Consider the following 25171-nt stretch of genomic DNA (forward strand, 5'->3'; position numbering starts at 1 on the left):
AGTCAGTTTCACTCTACCTGGGAACAGGTGTAAGCCTCAGAGACACGGAAACCCAGCAGGGAATACACATCCCATCCGAGTTCCTTGTCATCCCAAGGATCATTTCGGGACCAGATCGCCCCCTGTCTGCTTCATATACCCGTAGAGGATGTCTCAGCCAGGGGTTGTCCATGGGGACATGGGGCTCCCATTGTGGGTGATCACAGGATCTGACAGATGGTCTAGTGCAGATGAAGTGGGCAACAGCTGCCAGGCTGGTGAGGAGATCAAGTCGCCTTTTGGGGTGGATTGTCTACCAGCAGAGCAGGTGGCCATCGCTCTAGACACCCCTGAAGAAGAGACTATTGACCTTGGGGAGGCAGCCACAACAGATCAAACATCTGGCACCCCGGATCTGCCGCAGGACACATCCCCCCAATCGGATCCTGAACTGAGAGATCACTGCAGGGATCATGGAGAAGAGCTCAGCTGGTTCTGCTACCAGGACCACAGGCTGATCTGCCCCCAGTGCAGGACCGTGGGCAGCTGCCAGACCCACAAAACCAAACCAGTGGAGGAGAGAGCTGTTCAGATCAGAGTGAGTTGTGTGATGTCCCAGTGCCTGCTGCACTGCAGAGTATTAATGACCAGCAATCAGATTGGGGACTGCATTAGCCATGAGGTATTCTACCCCTCTCCCTAACGTGCCCTGGGCATGAATTGTGCTGCTACAGTGATAGTAATCTGCCGGTCTCTCCAGCAGTCAAGGTGTTAAGGCAACACCCTTGTTATAGCACCGTGTGTGTGTTCTCCAGAGAGGAGGGTGTTGAAATGGTGCAATACAGATCGCATTCCAATAAGCTGGCAAATGAGTCACTGCAGACAAATTGGGTGTTTTTTTCTCTTGTTACATTTTATTTATCCCACCTCGTGTGCCGCCTTCTTCTTTCTTTTTTTTTTTTTTTTTTAAGATGCCACCTATTTCTACTGCCAATGCCCCTCCTAGAGAGTGGGGTGTGAAAGGTACAATATGTGCCCTGAGTATTTCTGGGTGAAGGGAGGAGGGTTATCATTGTGTGATATGAGGACATCAGATGTTTTTGCCCCTGATGTCTGATATGGAGGGTACAATAAGTTAACACAGTGGGAAGGGTTGAGGAATATGTGTGAGGTATATGCCCATGTTATTTCTTGGACAGAAGATAAGGTATATTGCTCTATTCTGTGGAGGGACTACAGGTACTGTATATACTTCCTATTAATAACTTTGAGTTGGTGGTAGGTATATGATATGGGGTGTCTGTTGGAATGGGAGGTATTATTCCTGATGTCTATTGAATTAGAGGTATGTATTATGGAATTTGATGTCAATCTACTGAAAAGTATGTGTCCCTTTTGCCTATGGAAGTGTATGAGCGGTACATGTGTGCATATGTCTATAGGGTGAGAGGTAGGTGCTCCTTATGTCTATGAAAGGGGATGATAGGTATGTACCCCTATGTCTATAACGAGTTATGTGTTCCTGATATCTATGAAATATGACATATTGTGTCACTAATGTGTACAGAATGAGATATGTCCCTGATAGCTACAACATGACAGGTGTGTGTTTCTGATGTTTATGGGGTGAGAGGTATGTGTCCCTGTTAACTATGAAAGGGGATGAGAGGTACTTCCCTAGGATGTGAGAAAAATGGTATCCCTGCTAACCATGTAAGGGGTGAGAGGCGGGCATTGCTGATATTTATGTGATGAGAGGTAAGTCTTTATGATGTGCATGCAAGTTGGTGGGAAGTATGTGTTCCTGATCCCAACGAAGGGGAATGTGAGACATGTTCCTGGTGTCTCTCTGGAAGGTAGCTAGAGGTATGTGTTCCTGATGTCTCCATGCAGGTAGTTAGAGGTATGAGTTCCTGGTGTCCCTCTGCAGGGAGTTGGAGGTATGTGTTGTTGATGTCTCTCTGGAGGTAGTTAGAGGTATGTGTTCCTGGTGTCTCTCTGGAAGATAGGCAGAGCTCAGTGGTATGTGTTTCTGATGTCTCAGAAAGGGCTTCTGTATGTGAATCTATATGAAATGGTGAGATGCATTTGTCTCTGTTGGAGACAATGAGAGAGGTATGTGTCCCTGATAACAGTGTTGAGATGACTGGTAAATGTCCCTTTGGGAACAGAGGGGAATGCAGGAACGGCCTTGAAACTCAAGCAGTTCAGAAAAACACTGAACACACAGATTTTCATACAAAATGTGTAAAAGAGCCAGGCAGGTTTTATGTTGCAGAATTTGATAACAATGCAGCATTCTCTAGCATGTGGGACACACACACAATGGATTCTTTATAACACATTACTAACTCCTTGGCTTCCATTTCCAACAAGCAGAGTGTACTGCAGGAGTTGAGTTACTCTCAGACCACAACCCTGACATTTAATGGGTATTTAAAGCATCCCATTTCCTTCAATTGCTCTGGGAAAGACAGGATTAACCCTTTAGTGCATTAGGGTCCTGCGACACAATGCAAACGTAAGAGGCCAGGGCTTGAACCGCAAAGGTATTCCTACTTCCTAATCAACCTCCTTAAGAGCAGTATAACGGTGTGGAGTAAAGAGGTTAATATATATTTCAAGGATAGTGGATTACACGCCTAGCTGCCTTTGCCAACTCTGAATTTTTCAGTTATTGGTTGCTTTAGCCTTGGCAAATATCCTAATGACAGTGACCACCAAAACTGGTACAAAGCTGAAATCAGGAATAACTCACTTAGTCTTCGTCCCCAACACTATTGGAAACCAATTCAAAACAATAGGAGCCCTTCAAAGTGTCTGATGATTATCCACATGTGGGCTCAAAATTTTAGTGTTTTCTTCCTTTGCCCAAAATGTCGTATTTAATCGAAGATGATCCTTTAATGCACATGACTAAATACTCGGGAGTGCTGATTCAGCTGTTGTATAGGTGATCTATTAGAGCCTAATTAGATTCCTAAAAATTTAAGACCCAATAAATACTATCCTCTGTCTCTGTGATTTTAAGCAGTGTGGCAACAAGGCTTTGCTTCCCATATTTGAGTCCTGTCCACATTCACGATACTGTATACAGTAATGTGTTCTACAGTGACCCCCTTCTCATTATTATTACTATACAATTTGATCTTTTTTAGATCTGCAGTATATTAGCGGCCCCCAAATATTATGCATTCTGTCCGTGTTCTGAAGATGCTTAAGGCGCAAGGAGATAAAGGGTCATTTTTACTAAACAGTGCTAAGTCACAAGGCACTTTACAAGTGATTCTTGTGCCTGGGCCATAGGGCGTCTTACTGCTTAGTAAATCTCGGCCACGGTTACATGTGCAAGGTCAAAAAGGAGCGAACACCGAAATTTAAATCTTCTCCACTCTACAGCCATACCATTAAAAACAATAGGCCAACCGGACCCGTGTTCCCAAACACACTCAGGAGTTGGGTTACCATCGGGAAATATGACTAGTGAGGTTAAGTCTAACATGCCCAGAACAATAGTGGGTGATTGATTAAACAGCTATGGCGCTAATCGAACATTATCACACGGAAACTCCCATTGACTTGAATGGGAGTTCCCAGGCGATGTTGCCTTGATTGTGACTATCACAGTTTAATTAATAAGCCCCATAGTCTAGAGCCTTGCAAGTCTGTCAACCATCCCCATGAGGCATATGATGTCACTATAATGGCAACGAGGTGAGAAACAGGTTAAGGACAGACTAAGAAAAGCCGAATGTTTTCATGTTAGGTAATGATTCTGTGTATGTAATATATCAAGAAAGGCTGAATGTCGATAAAATAACCAAGTTACAGTAAATCAGCCCTAGAAGTGTACTTCATAGTTTTCCTATGAGCTTCATCTCTCTGCTGTCCAACTGTTTCCTCCTACAATGTCACTTATGATGCTGTCTGTGACAAGCACCGAGCGCTTGGTAACTAACTGCATGAGAGGGTGTTTCCTTAGCAATTATGTATCACCAGGGTTAGAGGCATTGATGCTGCTACTGTAGATAATATCATCTATGTCTGATGCCTGGAGCTTCCTGTACGTACCAATAATTACATCACTCAATTGCCAACATGGCAAATCAGTTCTCCTGGATCAATAACACAATTAATATATTCCCATCAATCTGGATTCTTTCCAATTTGAATTTTTGGGGAACCAACAAACCTCCAACTTTCTATCATCTTGATTTACACACCAAACACAGAACTGGGAAAATACTTGCATTTGGGGAAGGAGGGGGTCTGTTTAAAATGTCTGTGAACCGCTGCCCTAAATGGTGTATTACGTATATCAGATCACTGTATTGATCACATTACTCTGTATGTAGACTGTGGAGTCTCTGGTATGGACGACATACGGGGATTACTAATGAAATCATCTCTTCTCTGCCGCAGAATAAAATTGTCGATCAGTGCGAGAAGCAGCAGCTGCAAACAGCTGGAATCGAGAAGTACCTTGCAGATGTGCTGCCAGCAAAGATCCTATGTGTGGCGGTAATAAGAATAATTTACTATGGTTATTAGCAAATAAAAATACCACTTGAGAGCTCATTGACATGTTTCATACAGATCTGCAACCCTGCCTTTCCCCCATTATCACTTGGCACAGGGGTTGGGGGCGCCGCGCTTACAGAGGCCCCACACTCTTCCCAAAGCATTTAAATGAAATGCCGGGGAGGCGTCTGTATGTTACTTGCCTTGTCTCCGGCTGCTTCTAGCGACGTGTCTCCATGGCAATGCGATGTCACACGACGTCGTGACTTCAGAAACCCCGCACACAAAAAAAATGTTTGCGCACCCCTGCATTAGCATACAATGCTTCCACTGCAGCCAGGGATTCTGGGTAATGACAAGCAAATGAGCCCTCACATTGAGTCACCTTTTGCTTCTTGTTCATTTTAACATGGACCCCCTATGGTTATTACAAACAGAAGCAGAGATCTCCATTCTCACATATTTATAGGTTGTGTAGGAAGGATTTCAAAGTGCACACCTCATGTTATGCTGGGAAAACCCCAGTTCCAGATTCCTACACAAAATATCCTTTTGTAGTGTTGATGATCAATCTGCTGCTGGTTTTGTTAGTGCCAGCGAAGACCCTTATTTTCTCATTAAAATCTCCTACAAAATCTTAATTAGCCTCTTAACGGCGCAAACACTACTACCCAAGCATTTTTCTTGAACCCAAATGTTAAAAGGGAGGCAGGACTGAGTATCAGGGTGATATTACTTTTGAATATTTGGTATCCTCGTTTTAATGGCGAACTCATATCGTCCAGCTCTCCCTATTTATGTGGGAGACTCCCTCGAAATTAGCTGAAAAACGTACATTTTTGTTCTTCTATCTCCCTGAAAAATACTCCCCTCAACCCAATGCAAATCAATACAAGCGGAAGGGGTACAGCACCTTCCTACCAAATCTCCCCGCAGACAGTGTTCAACCATTGTGTCCAAGCACAGCCATCTTCTGCACTTACTCCCTCCCCTGCTTTCTCTGTAACTCTCCCAACATCCCACTTAGATTGCAAGCTCTCCGGGGCAGGGATTTCCTTTCCCATTCTCTGATGTTGTTTGTTGCCCTTATTGCATTTTAAATCACTATGCTGTATTGTCTCTTTTGAAAGTGCCGAGTACACTGTGGACGCTATATAAAGAAAGATATACAATACAGAGAGACAAACATGTGGACCTGCATGGGTGAATATTAACATTGCAATCAAACCATCAACATGACCAGGGGACAGCATCCCGTTAGTCATTGTGAAAAGCATATGCCCTATTAGAAATAGTGTGCTTCACTGCTGCAAAACCAGGAAGTACCTTGGGGGCCATTTTTTCTTTGGAGGTGCAGTTCCTCTCTGGACCAACATGAGAAAATGGCAAATGACACGTTTATAGGGGTAAATGTGGAAGAAGAGGGTATTTTTAAATCTTTCAGATCTTTGCATTTAAACATCATTACATTTGTTGAACGAAGCCAATTCCACTGTGAAGTGGTTTATTGCATATTTCTAAGTTGGACTGCCCCGGTGTATCATCCTGAATCTGGGCAGTCTTTTATATGGGTGGGGTAAAAAAAAATATACAGTCCAGCTAGGAGTCTTTCCTCCTAGGACTGTCTCACTTAGGCTACGCTTATAGTGCCGGCGACGTCAGGCTACGGTCGCTGGAAAAATCAAATGGAGAGGACTTCCAGCGATCGCGAACAAGCCGTCGCGTCGCGCTTACTATAAGCGCATGCAACGGCGGCAATGCATTTGTTTTGAAGCGATGTTGCGACGCTTTCGCCGGCACTATAAGCGCAGCCTTATTGTATGCCCAGGAAACCCACCCTCCTTTGTGCTACTTGCAGATGGCTTTTTGCCGTGGGAAGCCAATTGAGGCTCAGTACCCTCATACTTAATTCCAAGTCCCCGTGGCCAATGCTAAATAATTTTATTAACATTTAATGATATTTATTCTGGATCCAGGCTCACTTGTGGCAGGTGAGAAGATCCAGGTAGCTTAACTCGTCCCCTTTTTAAAGCACACAAAGTCCTTCTATTTTGTTCAACTTTATTGAGTGGAGTTAACAGAAATAATCTTGTCAGGAGAATTATCTTGGTGAGATAAAGGTACTCTGCTATGGAGGGAAGTGCTTCTCTGAGGGGAAAGTGAACTGGAAGGCCTTTCTAAGGCCTCAGACATGGTGCCTTCTCTCGTGCGGAGGGAAAGCGGGTGCTTTCCCTGGCCATGCGAGATGGGCCGTGATGGGCGTTCTCCTGGGGTCGTTCTTAGTGACGTCACGGAGCTGGTTCGCCTTCATTGGGCAAACCGCTCACGTGACCTGCCTGTCGCGGCGAGAAATCAGCATAACAGATTTCTCACGCAACGCGCGCCCCCTCCCACTTCCACGTGCACGGCACATGAACGCAAACACTGCCTTAAGGCAACCTGTTCACTCATCTGTGGCACCATACACGAGTCCTAAGGGAGCAGTGGAAGATGTGTCTTACTCACTGTGCCTGCTGATGGAAAGAGGGAGCACACTTTCCTGTCAGACAGGAACAAGCTAAGGAGCATAACAATATGCAGATATAGCAGGGGGAGAGGACTAAACCAATCTCAAATATGAGCATTGTGAGGTTGCCATGGCAACTGGGTAATGGCTTGTGTGAAGGGTACTATTTGTAACAATAATGTTGCAATATACACTGCTCTGTCTGCTTCAGAGCAGGGAAAAACATGTAACTTAGGCTACACTTATAGTGCCGCCGACACGACGGCGACGTCAGGCTACGGTCGCTGGAAAAATCAAATAGAAATGACTTCCTGGGGAGGGCTGGCAGCCTGAGAGCAGGAACAATACACAGAAATAAACAATCCTGTTCCAGGACAATAGTCCTTGAGTGCGGTGTAATTATACAGTAAGAATGCTAAACGAGAAGATAAAAATCTGACCGGTTTCCCTCCTACATTTCACACGGTTGGCAGAGCACAGCTAGAGCAACCCGAGAGCTGATCATCCAGAGGCTGATCTTCATCAGGACTGTGTGTGAGAATGAGGAGCAGAGGCTGTTGGAAGAGGTCCATGCTGAGGAGGAGCGGGCACAACAGGGTATCCTCACCCAACGGGCACACTGGACAGAGTGTGATCGGAAACTCTCCGGCATCAGGACGTGTCTGGTGGATATGCTGACCAAGCTGGATGACCTCAGCATTATTGTGAGTGGAGATCTGTCTTTAGTTCTTAAGTGAATGTAATTTTCACACCTACCTAATAATGCGATCTAGCGGGGCTGAGATATCAGGGACGAACCATGAAAATATTTTTGCTAACACAATCCATGCAAACAGCCCTGGCATCTTCCCAAGATGGTTACACGGTTTCTTATTTAAGGAAAATGGTAGACAGAAAAGAACCAAGATCTTATTTCCAACTTTCCCCCCAAAAAACAACAAATTACTGCAAACTCCATCAAATATGAATAACTTATATTATTAACATTATATAATCGAAGCAGATACATTGACTATTGTTTCGGACGCATTCAGATTTTATTTTGTGTGGCTTTTATTTCATGCTTTGATGGGGACTGGGAGGGGTCACTAGCACCTACACATTTTTTTGTACCACCACCACTACGGCAAAGTGCCAACATGGATCTCTATGGTGATTTGTTTTTTTCATTCTTGAGGAACATACCAGAAAGTATAAATGTTGGGGTCTCCCTTGTATTTTAATAGAGGGGGGTCAAATTATATATTTAGTGGATTCAGAACATTGTCAGTAATCCAAACTCAAGGATTTTATTTACCTTGCACTGTAGGAACCGTGGTTCCTCCGGAGTTGAACCGCTGCACTCATGGGTCTCTGAGGCCTCAGATTGCCAAGTTTATTTAATTTTTGTTAAACATTTGCCAGTACTTGCAAGAAAAATAAAGACAGCTGTGGGGTCACCCAATGGTAAACTGCTTTGCACAATGATGTCACAGCGTTCTATTGGCTGCTAGAGTGAGGCTGACCCCAGGGGCCATATGTTTCTGCCGGGCAAGAATACTTGTAAGAGAATTTCCAAATTAAATATCGGAGGAACCAGGGGGAGAGCCAAGGTTTAAGCTCGCCCCCTCCCCACTTTCCAAGTTGGCAGGTCAGTTTCATTTTGCTGGGTTATGACAGATCCAATGTGATCATTCTTCCCCTAATTATAGAGGTAAATAAGAATTTTAACTCAGGGTGTGTTAGGACCTGCTAACGGTCATGCCTTGAAGTGGCATCAGGCTTAAGATGCTTTGGCCAAAGGGTTAAACTAAATTACCCTTGTTAAAGAGAATATATAGGTATTGCACTGTGTATTTTGGTCACATTGGAAGTAGCTTTGGGCATATTTGTTTGTGTTTTGTTGTGTAGATCCCTGTAGCCTGGAGTGCCGCGGTTTAATTCTGGGGTAATCCCTTGTTTCAAACATGGCAAAACTAGGTTTGGAGTAGTTTCAAGAGTTCAGAGAAAAACAATTTCCAACGTGAGCAATAATAGTAACATTTCACCTGGATCAAATTTAGATATCCAAGTATTTATTAGAAATAAACTTCGGGGGAAGGGAAATGTTGCTGCAACAGCACTGATTAAGGAGTATATAAACTGAGGGGTGCTACCTGAGGATAAGGGTAGTTTAAACAATAGGAGGCAGCTGAGAGGAAATGCAAATCCTCTTGATTGGTGCACCACTTAGTTAATTGATTTATTGATCACTTAATTGGTAGTGTATAGGTAGTTTGGAGGCGAGTCAAATTTACCTTTTATTAAGCCAATGAAAATGATTCAGAAACTATAGAACAAATGCACCCTAATGGGAACTTAGGTGAGAAATTGCAAGAGGAATGGCATTTCCTCTCCGCTACCTCCTATTGTTTATGCAAGTATTTAAACAGAAACAGCCTGATGACCATAATTCCATAATATTATCCATATGAGATGCAGCACTGTACAGAAGACATAGACACACTGCATCGATTATAACCTAGTATTGGCACTTGAGGCAAAGTAGTAACTTGCTGGTACTGAGATATAAACGTGACCCTCCAGTACACACAAAGCTAACTTAGCCAATGATGGTGGCATAGTAGTTTAGTGCTGTAAATCATATATCATGACGCCACACGGGGTTAATAACGCTGCTCCCTTTCATTTCACAGAATTCGGAGAATGAAATCTACGAGAGGTCAGTACATCTATATGAACGGTGTTAGTTGTGTAAAATGGTCATCCATTGTATATAATCTGACATTGTTGCACTGTAAATGAGCTATTATTACTGTATGCCCTTATAATAATATACATGGTGTCAGGGCTATATATATAAAAAAAAAAAAAGGAGGACAGAGAAGTTGGGGGCTTGGCAGACAAGTTGAACATGCTTTGGTCGTAAGACGGACGCCCTTTGTCACGTGTTGCTTCCATGAAGCTAGGCCGTTTAGCTCACATTAGATGTCATGGGTTGTGAATAAAGAGATTTATTTTTGTGATTGCATCGGATTTGCAGTTTGGCGTTTCACCGTCACCCAGTAGTTGGATAATCCTCCCAGTACACATGGTCCCCCCGCCTGCACAATCAGTGCATTCCCACTCCCTCCCATTTCCGAAGTCACACCTTGCTCTCCCTTTCAGGACTGAGAAAGCGGAAGGGATCCTGGAGCCCAAGGAATCGGAGAAGTTAAACTTTAACGTGAATTGCGCTCATAGTCCATTACTGAACAGCTTGTGGGCTTCCTCTATCCTCTGCTGCACCACAGGTCTGTACCAGGCACTGCTTCAAGACAGGTTTCCCCAGACACATGAATGATCAACAGAGCTAAACATTAACCCCTCTGGTGCTTGCAGCAGCAATGCAGTTTATTTTGCTTCGTATATAGCGCTGACCTTGTATCCAGCGCCGTACATAGAAATATGCATTTTTACGAGTCCCTGCCCTGTACAGCATACAATATAATGTTGGTACCTAAGGCACAGGGAGATAAAGTGACTTGCCCACGGAGCTGACACCCACTTCAAAGGCAGTGACATTACTCACCGAGCTACTTCAGCCCTGGAGGGGCTCTACTTTATCTTATTTACTTATATGCTTTGATGCTGGGTATGATGTAACACAATGCAAATCGGTTGTAGAAGATATGTGTGTAGCTGATGTTTGCCGAGGAACGCCACTGTTAATATACAGCAACCAGCGGCATTCTGTCTTTAACCAGACCGGCTAACGTCTTCAAATACATTACGAGATGATGCAGATTGGGGTGTAGTCTTCCTAATTGACGTATCTTTGCATAATTATAATGTTTCTCCAACTGTAACAGAGTTAGCAGCACTGAGGGAATGATCTGTGAATGACTGTCTAGGATACAACCTTTATCTCTCCATGTACTTAGAACTCTCTCTTATACCCCAGTGGTTCTGTCCAACATTTCTCCCTTCCTTTTCCTTATGCCCGCCCTCTTTCCCTCTCCTTAGGAGCACCATCTCCTTTTATGCCCCAAATCTTTATCTCCTTACTCTATGCTGCCCGTTGTCCCTTTCTGTGTTTTCAGTCTCTGTGGCTTCCTCCTGTATTTTATAAAACATACTGGACACCTAACAAGTATTAAACCCCCAAAATACCCACACTCCTCTGATACTCATATGCTTATATATATGTTGTGGGTATTTTGGGGGTTTAATAGGAGGTTGTTAGGTGTCCAGTATGTTTTACAATTCTTGTCCAGCTAGTCATGGCTGATTGGAGGTTGGCAACCTCCTACTTAATTTAAGCTCACCCCCTCCCACATTTAAATGGTTATGGGCTCACTCCATAGCATCTTCCACTCAGGGGAACTTGCCTGCTTGCAGTTTGGCTGTGACATCTCTAATACAGAGTGCTTTTCCTGGTAATGTACAGGTTAATAAAAGCTTCAGTCAGACAGAACTTTGCAGCTAATATTGACAGATTTACTATAAATCATTCTTCCTGTTATTAAACAGGTTATTAAGAATTTATATTAGCGTTAGGGACCCCTGATATGTGGTCTGCCTTGGCGTTGGCTCAGGGGCTTACAACAATTTTGGCCAAAAATGTCAAACTAAAAGACCATTTACTTATTAGATATTTATCCATATATATTTAGGCACTGTACCGTGTATGAGTCTCACTAGATGTGCTAAAAACTGAGCTTTGTCTGTGTTTTATGTTATGTCTCTGGTTTTAATTCCTCCTGTATTTAACACTGCCGCAGGGAGACTGATGAAGTCACCTGACTGCGGCCGCGGAGAGAGAGACCTTCTTGCTAGGTCATCATGTGACCCCCCACCAATTTCACTGAAACAGGGCTCACCTCTCCCCCATTTCTGTTGTTTGCAGTCTGATCGCTAACACACCATAGAAAATTAGCAAGAGAGCACTGAAGGGGTTAAGGCAGCAAAAACCAACTCAGCCAGGTCAAATTGTGGCAGATTGGCCATTCTGTCGGGATGCTGCCCATCTTTTCCTAGTCATCCCAGGAGGCTTGGCCAGTCTAGCTCTAACAAAAGGCAGTGGTTGTGCATATCAGAGTTGAATGGTTTAGAGCGAACCTTTAACTGTTATGTTACAGTACAAAGAAAATGTCCTACCAAAGCTCGCGACCATCCCTATGGTGGTTAACTTATTAACAAAATAACTGGCAAGGTACTATGTCCCAGATTTACTAAACGGTGTCAAGATGCATGTCACCTTACTAGCCAATCAAAGGAATGGGCTATAAGATGCCATCAATGCAAGCTACAACCCAATTAAATCTAAATGTGTTTATATAAGGCTGGTATCTGTCCGATGAGAAAAATTAGATGAAAATGAGGAACTATAGTGTTTTAATAACAAAGAGACGTAAAAGATAAAGCTGTAGCATGGCAGAGGAAATACAACCTACCTTTGTGTTAGTTTGTACTTTAAAGGAAGAATTTTTGGGACAGTCTTCCTAGTGAGGCCTCTCCACTACAATCGGGGGGTCTGTCTCCCAATCTATTTACCAAAAGATGTTGACCTATATGCTTGGAGTACAGAATGCTAATGTTCTTCACCTTATTCAGGTTTTGAAGATATCACAGTTGATGAGAAGACCATCAACCCTTTGCTGGTGTTATCAGAAGACAAGAAGCTCCTGACGTTTCACCAGAAGAAGGCCAAGGATTATACGGATGGCCCTGAGCGCTTTAACCACTGGCCCAACTGCATGTCCAACAAGTCGTTTCAGAGTGGCATCCATGCTTGGAAAATCAATGTGGAAAAAAGCTGCGCGTATAAATTGGGTGTCGCCTATGGATCAATGGCACGTAAGGGCTCAAGCAACGATGCCAGGTTGGGATACAACCCAGTCTCCTGGGTCTTTTCCCGCTATGACAAGGACTTCCGTTTCTCCCATGACTCCCAGAATTACACAGTGGAACTTATCAAATGTCCCAAACATATTGGGGTCCTCGTGGATTTGGAAGGGGGAGAGTTGATCTTTTATGACCCCGGCACCTGCACCATCCTTTACACCCACCATACCAAGTTTACTGCCCCGGTTTTGCCTGTATTTGCTGTAGCCGATGAGTGTATCAACATTGTCCAATGAACCGGGAAGAGCACTACACAGAGTATATATTTAAATAAACTGAGCTGTAAATAAAATGATTATAGACTTTCTTACAGAACATACAAATCTGGATGAAGGTTTTCACATGATCTTCAGTCTGTCCTTCAGAAACCGAGGTGGGGTCACATGTTGGAAATTGTAAAGAACTACAAGGACAAGGTCATTCCACATTGGTGATCCCGACTTGAAGAGTACACAAAGGCCATAATAATGCTGATCCAACTTAAAGTGTATGACTTCATAGGCAAATATCACTTAAATTGATCTCAGGTGATAATAGTTGCCTAGGTGACAGTAATGTTGAGCTATTGTGACTTCCAGCCTAGAGCTTAGTTTACAGAAATTAAAGTCCAGTATGTCTAGGAAAGACTGTTGCGTATATGATTGGTGGGGACATCTGAGTGGGGACACAGGTTTAGTGTATCCCTGTCAATTGTCTAAACCAAAGTGTTCCATGCATGTTTTGAAATGAGAGGGTACCTTGGTGTAGCAGAATACTTCATGCTCATTGGTGATTGTTACAACTCATTTAAATTGAGAGCATATTCACCTCCATAGGTGTCAACAATACATTACTCTTCTGCACATATGGTATTGAAAGAATCGACGGCCTGCAATGAAGAATGCAATACGAGACAATTCAGTTAGACTGTACATTTGTTTGAGCAATGACCTCTTTACTTATTGTATCTGTGTTAATATATGAATAATTGTGTATGTATGTTATGTTAAAGCTTTGTCTCCCAAATTGTACTGCACTGCAGAATATGATGTGTCCTACAAATAAATTATAAGTATGATTGTTAGGCACTTAATTAATCAAGACGTTTGACAGAAAGTCCTTTAACGGAAGTGGGATTCAAGAGCATGTGTTGTCATATTTGCAATTGTGGGTTAAGCCCATCCATTCACAATTAGCTATAGATTAGATCAGTGGGATCGCATCTGCTATTACGGGGCATAAAAGCCTTGATGGACCATACGCAACGTTTATGTTAATCTCAATGTCATTATATTAATGAACATCTTAGTGGTGGATAAGCAGAGAATCGTTACTACTCATTTTATTTTGTTGGTACTGCAGCTTTAATATAATTAAAAATAGGTGCCATTGGGTTGACCAATGAACCAAAAAGAAAACGGTCAGCGTTTAACAGATACAAGGAAATCCAGACAATGCTCTTGCATGTATGTTCCTACTAAAGATTAATGTGCCGTTTTCATTGTATTTATTAATTACCAGATGGTTGCAATGTCACAATGGGGATCATTCATTAAACAGTTAGAGTTTTAATATGCAAAGTGGACCCATTTATTAATGGAGTACATCGTGGGCACTACAGCTTCTCCGTTTACAGAGTAAGCTCTATTCTGTGAAAACTTCAGCCAGTGATGGACAACTTTTTGCTCAATGAATGAGTCATATCGTTCGTGAGACCAAGTAATATGGATAAACGATGGGCAATGTTCTCCCTTCAGAATGGGATTTATTCTTTATTATTGCCGATATTTCACCTTGTGAATAGCCTTCTTTGTTTTAGCATAAATAGGTTATTTCGTAGCACTTACAAGTCTTGGAATAATCTGCTCTGGTGACTGGATGACGTGTTCATCTGGGACGCCCTGTTCCTGTAGTTTGGTCCCTCTCATTGCCCGGATCAGGTAGCTGTGCATTCCTGCTAACCGGGCAGCCTTGTAATCATTCACATAATCATCTCCTACATGTGCCGCTTGGTGAGGTGACACTTTGGCCAACCTTAGAGCCTTGTGGAAGATTCCCAGATGGGGTTTAGCGATGCCAGCACTCTCAGATGTTAGCACAAACTCAAAATGCTTATCCAGGTTGCACTGCCTCAGGATTTCTTCCAGTCTCCGATCAAAGTTGGAGATGACTGCCATCTTAAGACCTATGTTTCTGCAGCCCTCCAAGGCTTCCCGGGCTCCTGGTAACACTTCCCAGTTGTGGGCGGTACAGAAATCCTGGTACAGCTTCTCCGCCAGTGGTTGGACAGACCTGTCATCCTGGACACCAGAGAGATAGAAAGTCTGTGTCACCACATCCAACCACCATTGGTGGGAGGTCATGCCCTGAGTCAGCCCATAATTGGGGAACAGTCGGCACTGAGTACGATAAGCCTGGTGGAAAGATGCCTCGAGTGAGGCCGGGTCAACCTGAAGGCCTCTGTTCTTGGCTTCGGCATGATATTGCTGCCCAACAGGGAGACGGAGACGTAGCAAAGTATCTTTCACATCCCAGGTCAGAAGCTTCAGCTTCATCCTTCTGGTGACTGCTTAATCAGAATTTATTTCACCCCTGGACAAAGAGAAGGACCCAAAAAACAATTCAGACAAAGCAAGCAACAGAAAACCAATGATGCTCCTTAGGGAGAGTTTATAACCGGTAATCCTCGGGTTTGGCAGACAGGTTACATACTTTTGGGAGTAAAGTGTCCAAGTCAGAACTTCTGAAAAAGAGCATTAAGTTTTTCACATCCATATGAGACCAATCTGCTGAGGCCAGTGGGCAACTTCCATCCCTGTTAGGAATATCATATCGAATGTAAGAGGCTGCGAGGGACTAAATTGTGTCCCTCGTAGCCTGAAGTTCTGGCTAAATTCCGACCTGGGCACCTTACTCCTGGACACGATATAACCATAACAAATGACATTTTATTATGTGGAAGACAAGATGATGCAGACACCGTAAAATCCTGCCCCAGAGAATTTACCATTGAATGTGGTACCGATGCGTAAATAATGAGGTTCAAAAGTCTTTAGGCCAACTTTACTTCACTTTGGTCCTCAGAGGGACTGCCCCTCTAAAGAGGAAAACACCACAGTGTCTCAGGGGCCTCCCTTATAAAAAAAGATGTTTTAAAATAAAAATTCCTTGGGCTGATTCAGAGCTTAAAGTGGCTTCAAGAAGCTATAGTAATATGATTAATAAAACAAAAATGACATTATTTATTAAAGACCGGGGCAAAGGCCTCTTGGACTGGATTTTTTAGAAAGATGGAAGCAGTTTTTACGCTGTATTAGTGGGACAATAAATCCCCTTTCCTTTAAAAAGTGAAATTATATGATTGTAAATAAATCTTAATAATAGTATCAGTACCCTGGGTGTGAAAAAAATAAAAAAAAGTAACAGTACTCTGGGTATGAAAATAATGAATACTCCATACGCGCTAGTACTGTCACCGTTTCACTGCCCGGTCGAGAACTCATTAACAACACATTTTCCATATTGTGTACACAGGAAGTGAGAATGTAGACATGTCAATAAAAAGGAAGTGATCCTCAGCACCATTGTCTCCTATTGTCACAGTGACCACGGGAGCACGTGGTCTCGGAACATCGTGGACACGTTCACAGTTCTGGTTTCAGATTTCTACTTGCTATTGTCTGCAGAGGAAAGTACACCAAGCTATAAAACCGGGACTGTCGGGGGTGAAAGAGAAGCTCTGCAGCACAATGATCGGAGTAATGCTCTGCAGCACAATGATCGGAGTAATGCTCTGCAGCACATGATCGGAGTAATGCTCTGCAGCACATGATCGGAGTAATGCTCTGCAGCACATGATCGGAGTAATGCTCTGCAGCACATGATCGGAGTAATGCTCTGCAGCACATGATCGGAGTAATGCTCTGCAGCACATGATCGGAGTAATGCTCTGCAGCACATTCCCGTGCTTACCCTTTGAGCTTTGAGGGCAAATATTTTGTAAGGACAATGTTTAACCCCGCTGCTACCAGAGGAGCCAGGAACACATTGAAGAGCAATATAATAACACACAGCGGTGTAATAACACGCAGAGCAATATAACAACATTGATATAATAACACACAGATTAATATACATGCAGCGCCATAAAATAATATGTAGAGCGATATCCAATGCAGAGCGCTATCTAATAACACAGACACAAAGCTATAACACGCTAACAACAGAGTGATATAACATGCAGACAAATATAACATTGATATAACACGCAGATTAATATAACACCATGCATCGCCATATATAATAATATGCTGAGTGATCTAATATGAAAGACATATAATAACATGCAGAGATGTAATAACATGCAGAGATGTAATAACATGCAGAGATACAGTATAACAGCATGTAGTGATATAATGACACACAGTGAGGAAATAACATACAGAGAGATATAATAATATACTGGTATAAAGCACCGTGCTCCTGACCCCACTGAGAAGGGGTTAATGACACCTCTGCATTTACAGCTTCTGTCCCCGTTATGCTCTATAACCACTACACAAATTCACCAACACACACATCCAGGCACACTGATGCACACATGGGCACACAGCCCAAGCACCGGCACACTGATCTTCTATACCATGATACATACCTGCACACGTGCATACTCATACATGTACAAGATGCCCACACACGCCGATGTATTGTTACACACTGCTGATATAAAATTGTACGCCTGCGATTTGCTTATGCGGATCGTAGGGAAATGTTCTGCAGCCAAAGGGTTAAATGCACTGCTACACAATACACCCCAACATTTTCTAAATGTGCAGGTTTAATCACCCGGCAACAGCATCATTAGTCAGAACCAGTTTAACGAGATGAATCACGGAGTGCTTACCGAGTCACGGTTTTGTTTGCAACTAATGACTTCCTCAATGCCAAGGGAATCAAACTCCGAACTAGTGGTGACTGGGTGCACTGGCTAATACTACTCCCCAAAATTACACCTCTCTTTACAGAATTAAATGGTATAATATGAAGGAGCAATCCGTGATACCCCCATGCCCATCTCTGTGCTAACGCGGAATGCGTCGCCTGTCCCTTTCGGCATTGAAGGGGTGAATTTGAACATCACAGGTTGAACCTTTAAAATAAGTATGTAACTCTTGCCCTGAGGAGCTTACAATCCAACTAGATTTGAGTGTAAGCTCTTTGGGGCAGGATCTCCCCTTCCCCTTTTATGTCTGAAGCGCTTGTTCTTATCATGTCTCCTATTATTATGTCACAGGTATCACTGCTGCGAAGCGCTATGTACAGGGATGGCGCTACACAAATAAAGATATACATACAGCTCAACCCCGTTATAACGCGATCCGTTACAACGCAAATCCGCTTATAACGCGATGCATGCGCGGTTCCCAATTTTCGTATTTATGAATACTTTACAACACGATTATTGGTATTTTAAATACTTTATTGTACAATGCATACAATTGTACATTATTTCTAACGCGATCCGCTTATAACGCGATGTGATTCTTTAGACCCCAAGCACAGCGTTATAAGGGGGTTCAGCTGTACTAGGCAAATAAAGTGATCAATGGGTATGGGCAGTGGGGCACGAGGTAGGCAGTCCCACCTCAAAGACCAGTACCTAGATTCACCAAGCTCTGTTTAATAAGGGCAAATACCGTGACGTTACCTAAATCAGTAACGCCCGTTATTATCACTGCATTAAAGCCTTATTTCAGCAAGGTAATCATATTCAAAATTAACGTCTGTAATTGTGCTCAGAAAAATAGGGTTAAAGTCACTGTGTGTTATCTTTATAGGATGTGATGTTATTTAATTCTTTGTGTTACTTCCATCGAGAGTCTGAATTAGGGCTACACACCAGGAAAATATGCAAATTTAACACTGTGCTCATTTGCATGTCCTTACCCAGAATCCCTGGCACAGTGGAAGCACTGTATGCTAAGGCTGCAGCCCCTAGTGTGTTCTACAGCGCACGGCTCGGCGTGCGTACAAGTACCGTCCCTCAATGGGGCTGGGCCCAGTACGCACCTTCGCCCGCATTGGGCAGACGCGCTGTACTACAATATTTTTTAAAGACTTCCAAATTGTGTGTACAACTTGCAACGGAGGCGTGGCCACGCCCCCGTCGGCGGTTCAGCCAATGAGGGCGAACCAGCCGTGTGAGGTCATGACCACGCCCCTACCCCCCATCGCAATCTCTCCCCCTCCCTGCAGACCTCAGATCGCAGTGAAGCGCTGTGCACACGCTGCTTGTAAGGTACAGTGCTGACTGGGACCGCAGCCTAAGAGATAATGGAGAAAGAAAGGGTAAAGTATTCATATATACGAAAATTGGGAGCCGCGCTTGCATCGTCCTATAAGCGGATTCGCACTGTAACGGATTGCGTTATAACGGGGTTGAGCCGTACTTATATAGAGCCATCCAGGTACATAGCGCTTTACAATACACGTGACATAATATCAGAACACACAATGGTTATAAGCACTTCAGACATAAAACAATAGGGAAGGAGTCCCTGCCCCAAAGAGCTTACACTCTAAGAGGTAAGTGGGGAGAACTTACAGACACAGAGGAAATCATCATCTTAAACCTCACATTTGGCGCAGAGATCGGGGCGAATTAATTAACGCAACGAGAGGGGACAATTGTAGGCACACGCTTTGCTACATCTCATTATGATATTGCAATGCCTCTCTGCTCCTACAACCCCTCCCCAACACGCTCCCTGCTGCAAACGACGCAATTGGCACCAGTTTTTGGAGCAATGTGCCCGTTTTGAACACTTAATACAGATCCCCCCTGGTTATCTGTCTCGGGTAATGTACATGCTCCGAGTATATAGCTACGGTAAACACAGGCTGGTGCGGCTACCCTCCCCAGCAGACTTCAAAAGGACGGGGCCATAATAAGCACAGCACAAGGTCTCATTGGGACTAAAGGAAGGATCAACACTTCATCCCTAAAGAACATTCCGCCTTTCAGAAGCAAGCCGTGACCCAAACATCTTGGCTGTCCTACCTAGAAACCGTATTTGCTTTCCAAACAAAAACAGTGGTTGTGACTTGAGGATAGGAGCTCAATGTACAGTAAATAAATCAGCCGTCTGCCCCTGGGGGCAAATAAACACACATTCTAAGCACGAGTAAACAGGAGAAATTCAGGCGTTTTCATTCCCCCCCCCAATGTTTAACACAGGATTAAAGCAGGGGGTCTCCGAAGCTGAACCCCATTAATTTCATCTCCGGGGGGAACCCCCTGCTTCGTTTGGGGAGCCACTAGCTGCTCCGGCTGAGATTGCTGGGGTTTAAAGGAAGCCGAACCTGATGACATCACAGCTTCCTATTGGCCCGCAGGGCGTGGCAGCTTTGAAACTCCGCCATTACAAGAATCCAGATAGCGGAGCGGCTACCGGCACCTCCTATGGAGGTATCTCCAGAAGCAGTGGGTGCCAGGAACTGAAATGAATGGGGTTCAACTCTGAAGACCCCCTATTCAAAGCCGAGGTGAAAAAAAAAGAGCCCGCCGTGGATTGCCTCTTTAAAAAGATTCTGCCCCCTATGGGGAGATTTGCAATAGGTTGATAGGACGCCGGCATAGAACACGTCTAGAATTTATATTTGTTTAACCACCAGAAGCTCCGTGCCGCGATTGCTCCAGGAGAGATGAGGGCGCGATCAGGCTCTGGAGACGGGAGGTGGAGAGGGCTCCGAAGAAGAGGCCGCCCTGGAGAAAAGGAGCGAGTGCCCATGATGTACTTGGTACATAACGAGGGCCTCTGGCGTGCCACGTGCCATGCAGTACCACGTGCGTCATTAGATCACTGCCGAGGTCCAATTATTTTAACGTGCAGGCCCACAATGAACTAATGATGGGGATCGGTTTAACAGGTTAACCCGTTGCCTGCCAGAGGAGAATCAATATATGTTGCAGGCCTCTTTAGCAGTAGAAGGGTTAAACCGAGGGGATCACACACACACACACACACACACACACACACACACACACACACACACACACACACACACACACACACACACACACACACTTCAATCATTTCAAACACCTGGGAGAAAAAGTGCTGCTTTGTTTTCAGTGGCAACAAGTAGAATGGTTCAAACAGATTTCACCAACTTCAGGAGGCAGTCACAGAAATACTTAGTCTCTCCTTCACACAAATGCGATAGTGACTGCACTGTATGTGCATCAGTGTGTATCAATGTGCCTGTATCAGTGTGTTAATGTGTGTATCAGTGTGCTAATGTGTGTGTATCAATGTGCCTGTATATCAGTGTGTTCAATTGTGTATCAATGTGCCTGTGTAACAGTGTGTTAATAAATGCATCTGTCTGTGGATCAGTATTAATGTGTGTGTATATCAACATGTCTGTCTAGTTTTGTGTACCAGTATGTGCATCCGTGTATCAGTGTGTCTATGCGTCTGTAATCAGTGTGTCTCTTGGTGTATCTTTGTGTATCAGTGTGTTAATGACTATGTATCAATGTGCCAGTGCATCAGTGTTAATGTCTGTGCATCAGTGTGTTAATATGTGTGATCAATGCCTCTGCTGTCTGTGTATCAGTGTGTTAGTGTGTGTATCAGTCTAGGTTTGTGTATCAGCATGTTAATGTACATGTTTCAGTGTTTGTGTGTGTGTATAATCTGTGTATGAGTGTATGTGTTTATCAGTGTGTTAATGGGCGTATATCAATGATGGTGTGACTGTGTGCAATGCATTTAAAAAGCATCAGATTCTGGCCTTAGGGTTCAACAGCTACAAATAGAAGGCAGAGGACACCATTAAAAATTGAGCTTACAAAACCTCCCCCAAGTCCCTGCTGCCTGTTTGCTCCTAAATACAAAGTGCATAAGATTCCTCAGAATACATCCAGTTATATACAATGCTCACACACCATTATCATATAATCACTGCAGACCCTGTGCTCCCCGCACCCCAGTCACACACTTACTGGAAGTAGAATTCAAGGACAGTGTAAAGCCCTTGTGTCCTCAGGTGTAATCAGTCCCCTACTGGGGAAACCAGACTTGCCGTTGAAAGGTTCCACTTTTGCTTGTCTGGGAAAAGGGGTTTGGCCAATGTCTGTCTGTTTCACAGGGGGTGTTTAAAGGGACAGTGATTGACGTGGATTTTTAAAAAAGTAGTAACAACAGGTCTGATTATAGAAACGCTTAATCCCGAAAGGGAGAGTACTTTTTTCTTAATAAATATTTTTTTCTTCTTTTTTTAAGGGGGTGAATTTGTATTACTATTATCATTTATTTGTAAAGGGCCAAGATATTCTGCAGTGCGGCGTAATGGGATTTGATAATTACATAAACAGAGTTACCTTGGCCCAGTGGCGTAACTAGACATGCGCGGGCCCCTGGGCAATTTTTTTTAGGACACCATTAATATTAATTCTGACTGCAATTTTTTTCTCCCTCACCTCATCCTCTCCCTGATCCTCTCTCTCATCATCATCCCTCATCATCTCTTCCCCTCCCCATCATAATCATCTCTCCCCCTCCTGTCCCCTTCATCATCTCTCCCCCTCAACATCTCTCCCCCTCCTCCTCATCTCTCTTCCTCATCATCTATCCTCGTCATCTCTCCCCCTCCCCCTCATCTCTCTTCCTCATCATCTATCCTCGTCATCTCTCCCCCTCCCCCTCATCTCTACCCCTCCCCCATCTCATCTCCACCCCTCCTCAGCATCTCTCCCCCACCTCATCTATCCCCTTCCTCCTCATCTCTCCCCCTCCTCCTCCTCATCATCTCTCCCCCACCTCATCATCAAATGACCAGCGTCTGGCTGACAGTTTATTTTCAAATATTGTTAAGGCAATAATGCTGTGACCAAAATTTTTACTTCCAGAAAACTGTATAATCTCAGTTTGTAGGTGGGGGTGTAAGTAAACCTCGCGGTAGGCACACTAAGCCTTTAAGAAAGGCAGAGGTCCAAAGATGGGCCCCTCGCCCACATAAGGGCTGCTGTGCCTCCAGAGAGTGGGAGCAGTGATGGCCGGCAGTCCTCCCCCCCACCACGAGGGTTTAAGATTAGTGCTTGCGCCAACAGGGGGAGGGACCATGGCACGGGGTATTTAAACCATGCGCGCGCTCAAGCCCAGCATTGACTTTGTTAAGCGATTACTATACCAAGACAAATTTCCTTAGCCAATTTCAATCTGGCTTCTGCCCCAAACGCTCAATGGTAACTACCCTGCTAAAAGTTTGCAATGAAATCCAGTGTGGAATGGAACGGGGACAACTCACTGGTGCAATATTCCAGCACCAGTTTAAGTTCTTTCAAATCTAAGGCTGTCTCACACTTTAATCTGGTCTGTAACTGTTTCATACGCCCATAATATATATTTTCTTTAACTGTGCATGCAATGTCTTGTATATAATGTATACCCTGTTCATTTATGTAACTGTATTTGTAACCATGTATTATTTGTCTTAACTCTGTGCCCAGGACATACTTGAAAACGAGAGGCAACTCTCACTGTATTACTTCCTGGTAAAACATTTTATAAAACAATAAATAAATAAATATTCCTAGATTTTGCAAAGGCTTTTGATACTGTTGATCATGTTATCTTGCGTAACAAACTCCAGTGCTCTGGACTAGGGAAGCATGCTTTACACTGGTATCAGTCCTACCTATCAGGTAGATCCCAACATGTGTCTATCTCAGGCTTTAACTCCAGCCCCCTGGATATCACCTGTGGTGTCCCGCAAGGCTCTGTTCTGGGCCCCCTACTCTTCTCGGTGTTCATCAATGATCTTCCCACAGCTTGTAAGGAAGCTTCAATACACATGTATGCAGATGACACAATCCTATATGCACACAGCCACTTGGAAGCACTTCTTTCAATTATGTATTATTTGTTATTTATTTTATTATGTCACGTGTATTACTGCAGTGAAGCGCTATGCACACTAATGGCGCTATATAAATAAAGACATACATACATACAAATAAGGACATATACAGAAGGGAATGTGGCCCTGCTCGTGAGAGCTTACTATCTAGAGGGAATGAGGGATATTGTTGAAGCAAAAAATGTAAAGTGGCTGCTCATTGTTGTGGGGGGGGGGGGGAGAGTATACCTCAGGTTGGAGTATGGTCCAGTCAGACAGCTGATCCCATTAAGGTTTGGGGGTGGGGATGTTAGGGGGTGTTACATAGCTTGGGGATTGGTCCAGCCGCACAGTGGGCCCCATGGGGTTGGAGGAGAGGAGTTGGATGTTGGTAAATAAAAATAAAGCAGTGGGTTCCCCTATTAGTACGATCACGCTTTCACCTCTGAAAGGGGGAATATGACTGTACCTCCCACATGCTAGAGGCAGAGGCGGGTTACCCGCAAGGGTGGCGACAATAGCGGCAAATTTTGGGGGAGGCAAATTTATTTTCTGTGTGTTGAGAGGGGGGTCTTAACTTTTCTGAATCGGCCCCCCTCCTGCAGCCTTGCATAGTCATGGCAGCCACTACGCTGCAGAGAATGCCCGCCCCCAAGCCTACGGGTGGCAAAAAGGCAAGTCCGCAACTGGCCAGAGGAGCCATTCTGTATAGCATTGTGTTTTATTCTATCCCTTCTACAGGGTTATTAAAAAAAGTCTCAATCATCAGCGGGGCTGTCCCTCAATTCCTAAACTGGGCGATGATGAATATTGCAGCGCCGCTGGGTTTTAAGGATATCCCAGCTTCAGCACAGGCGGCTCAATCAAAGAGCAGTGAGATTTGGGGATTCTGGATAAAAAAAAATAACAACAGAAAAATGTCCTGATTTTTATCAGTGAGACTGAAATTCAGTGAGAGCTGCTGCTGCTGAATTGCTGGTATGCAAAGGCCGCTAAGCAATGCCTTTCAGCGCACGTGTAACCCAAAAATATATAGAACGTTTCGCTTATTGGAGAAGACACACACTCAGAGAGGCAGTGTTACTCACTGGAGGGTGCTCTCACCGTACATACCCTTTACCTGCACCTAGTTTGCAAATACTGCTCCTATTTTAATGTTCTGTATCTACTAAAACCAGGTGTATCTATTAACCTATTTCTGTCCGAATGAGCGGAGAGCGGTCCCTCATTGGCTGATGCTCAGAACCTTCAGCCACTAACAGCACCTTGAAAATCAATGATTCATTTGCAAAATGTTCAGCAGGTTACGGGGAAGTTATCCCCACTTCTATTTTATGTCGTGAAAGCGTAGAAATAATATCAATGAGTCAAGGGTTCAAAGTATCAACGTGAGTTTATCTGCACCAAGGTACAACT

General features: G+C 43.9%; 2 protein-coding genes across 5 annotated transcripts in view; one reads left to right on the plus strand and one right to left on the minus strand.

The window, feature by feature from the left end:
• Positions 1–13934, plus strand: BSPRY (B-box and SPRY domain containing). Its single transcript, XM_075579209.1, has 6 exons — positions 1–577; positions 4402–4500; positions 7480–7710; positions 9682–9707; positions 10154–10278; positions 12581–13934. The coding sequence occupies exons 1-6, from the start codon at positions 149–151 to the stop codon at positions 13105–13107; spliced, it is 1437 nt and encodes a 478-aa protein (XP_075435324.1). The 5' UTR covers positions 1–148; the 3' UTR covers positions 13108–13934.
• Positions 7323–25171, minus strand: part of HDHD3 (haloacid dehalogenase like hydrolase domain containing 3) — a 23591-nt gene continuing 5742 nt past the window's right edge. Inside the window, exons 1-3 of one of the 4 annotated variants that reach the window (XM_075579222.1) lie at positions 21861–21966; positions 14698–15442; positions 7323–13739 (exon numbers count right to left, since the gene is read on the minus strand). In XM_075579222.1, the coding sequence (XP_075435337.1) occupies positions 13701–13739; positions 14698–15405 (747 nt within the window). In that variant the 5' untranslated portion in view covers positions 15406–15442; positions 21861–21966 and the 3' untranslated portion in view covers positions 7323–13700. The other 3 variants (XM_075579224.1, XM_075579225.1, XM_075579223.1) reach the window with 3 other exon arrangements.

This window comes from Ascaphus truei, chromosome 21 (genome assembly GCF_040206685.1).
Source record: "Ascaphus truei isolate aAscTru1 chromosome 21, aAscTru1.hap1, whole genome shotgun sequence".
Lineage (NCBI taxonomy): Eukaryota > Metazoa > Chordata > Amphibia > Anura > Ascaphidae > Ascaphus > Ascaphus truei.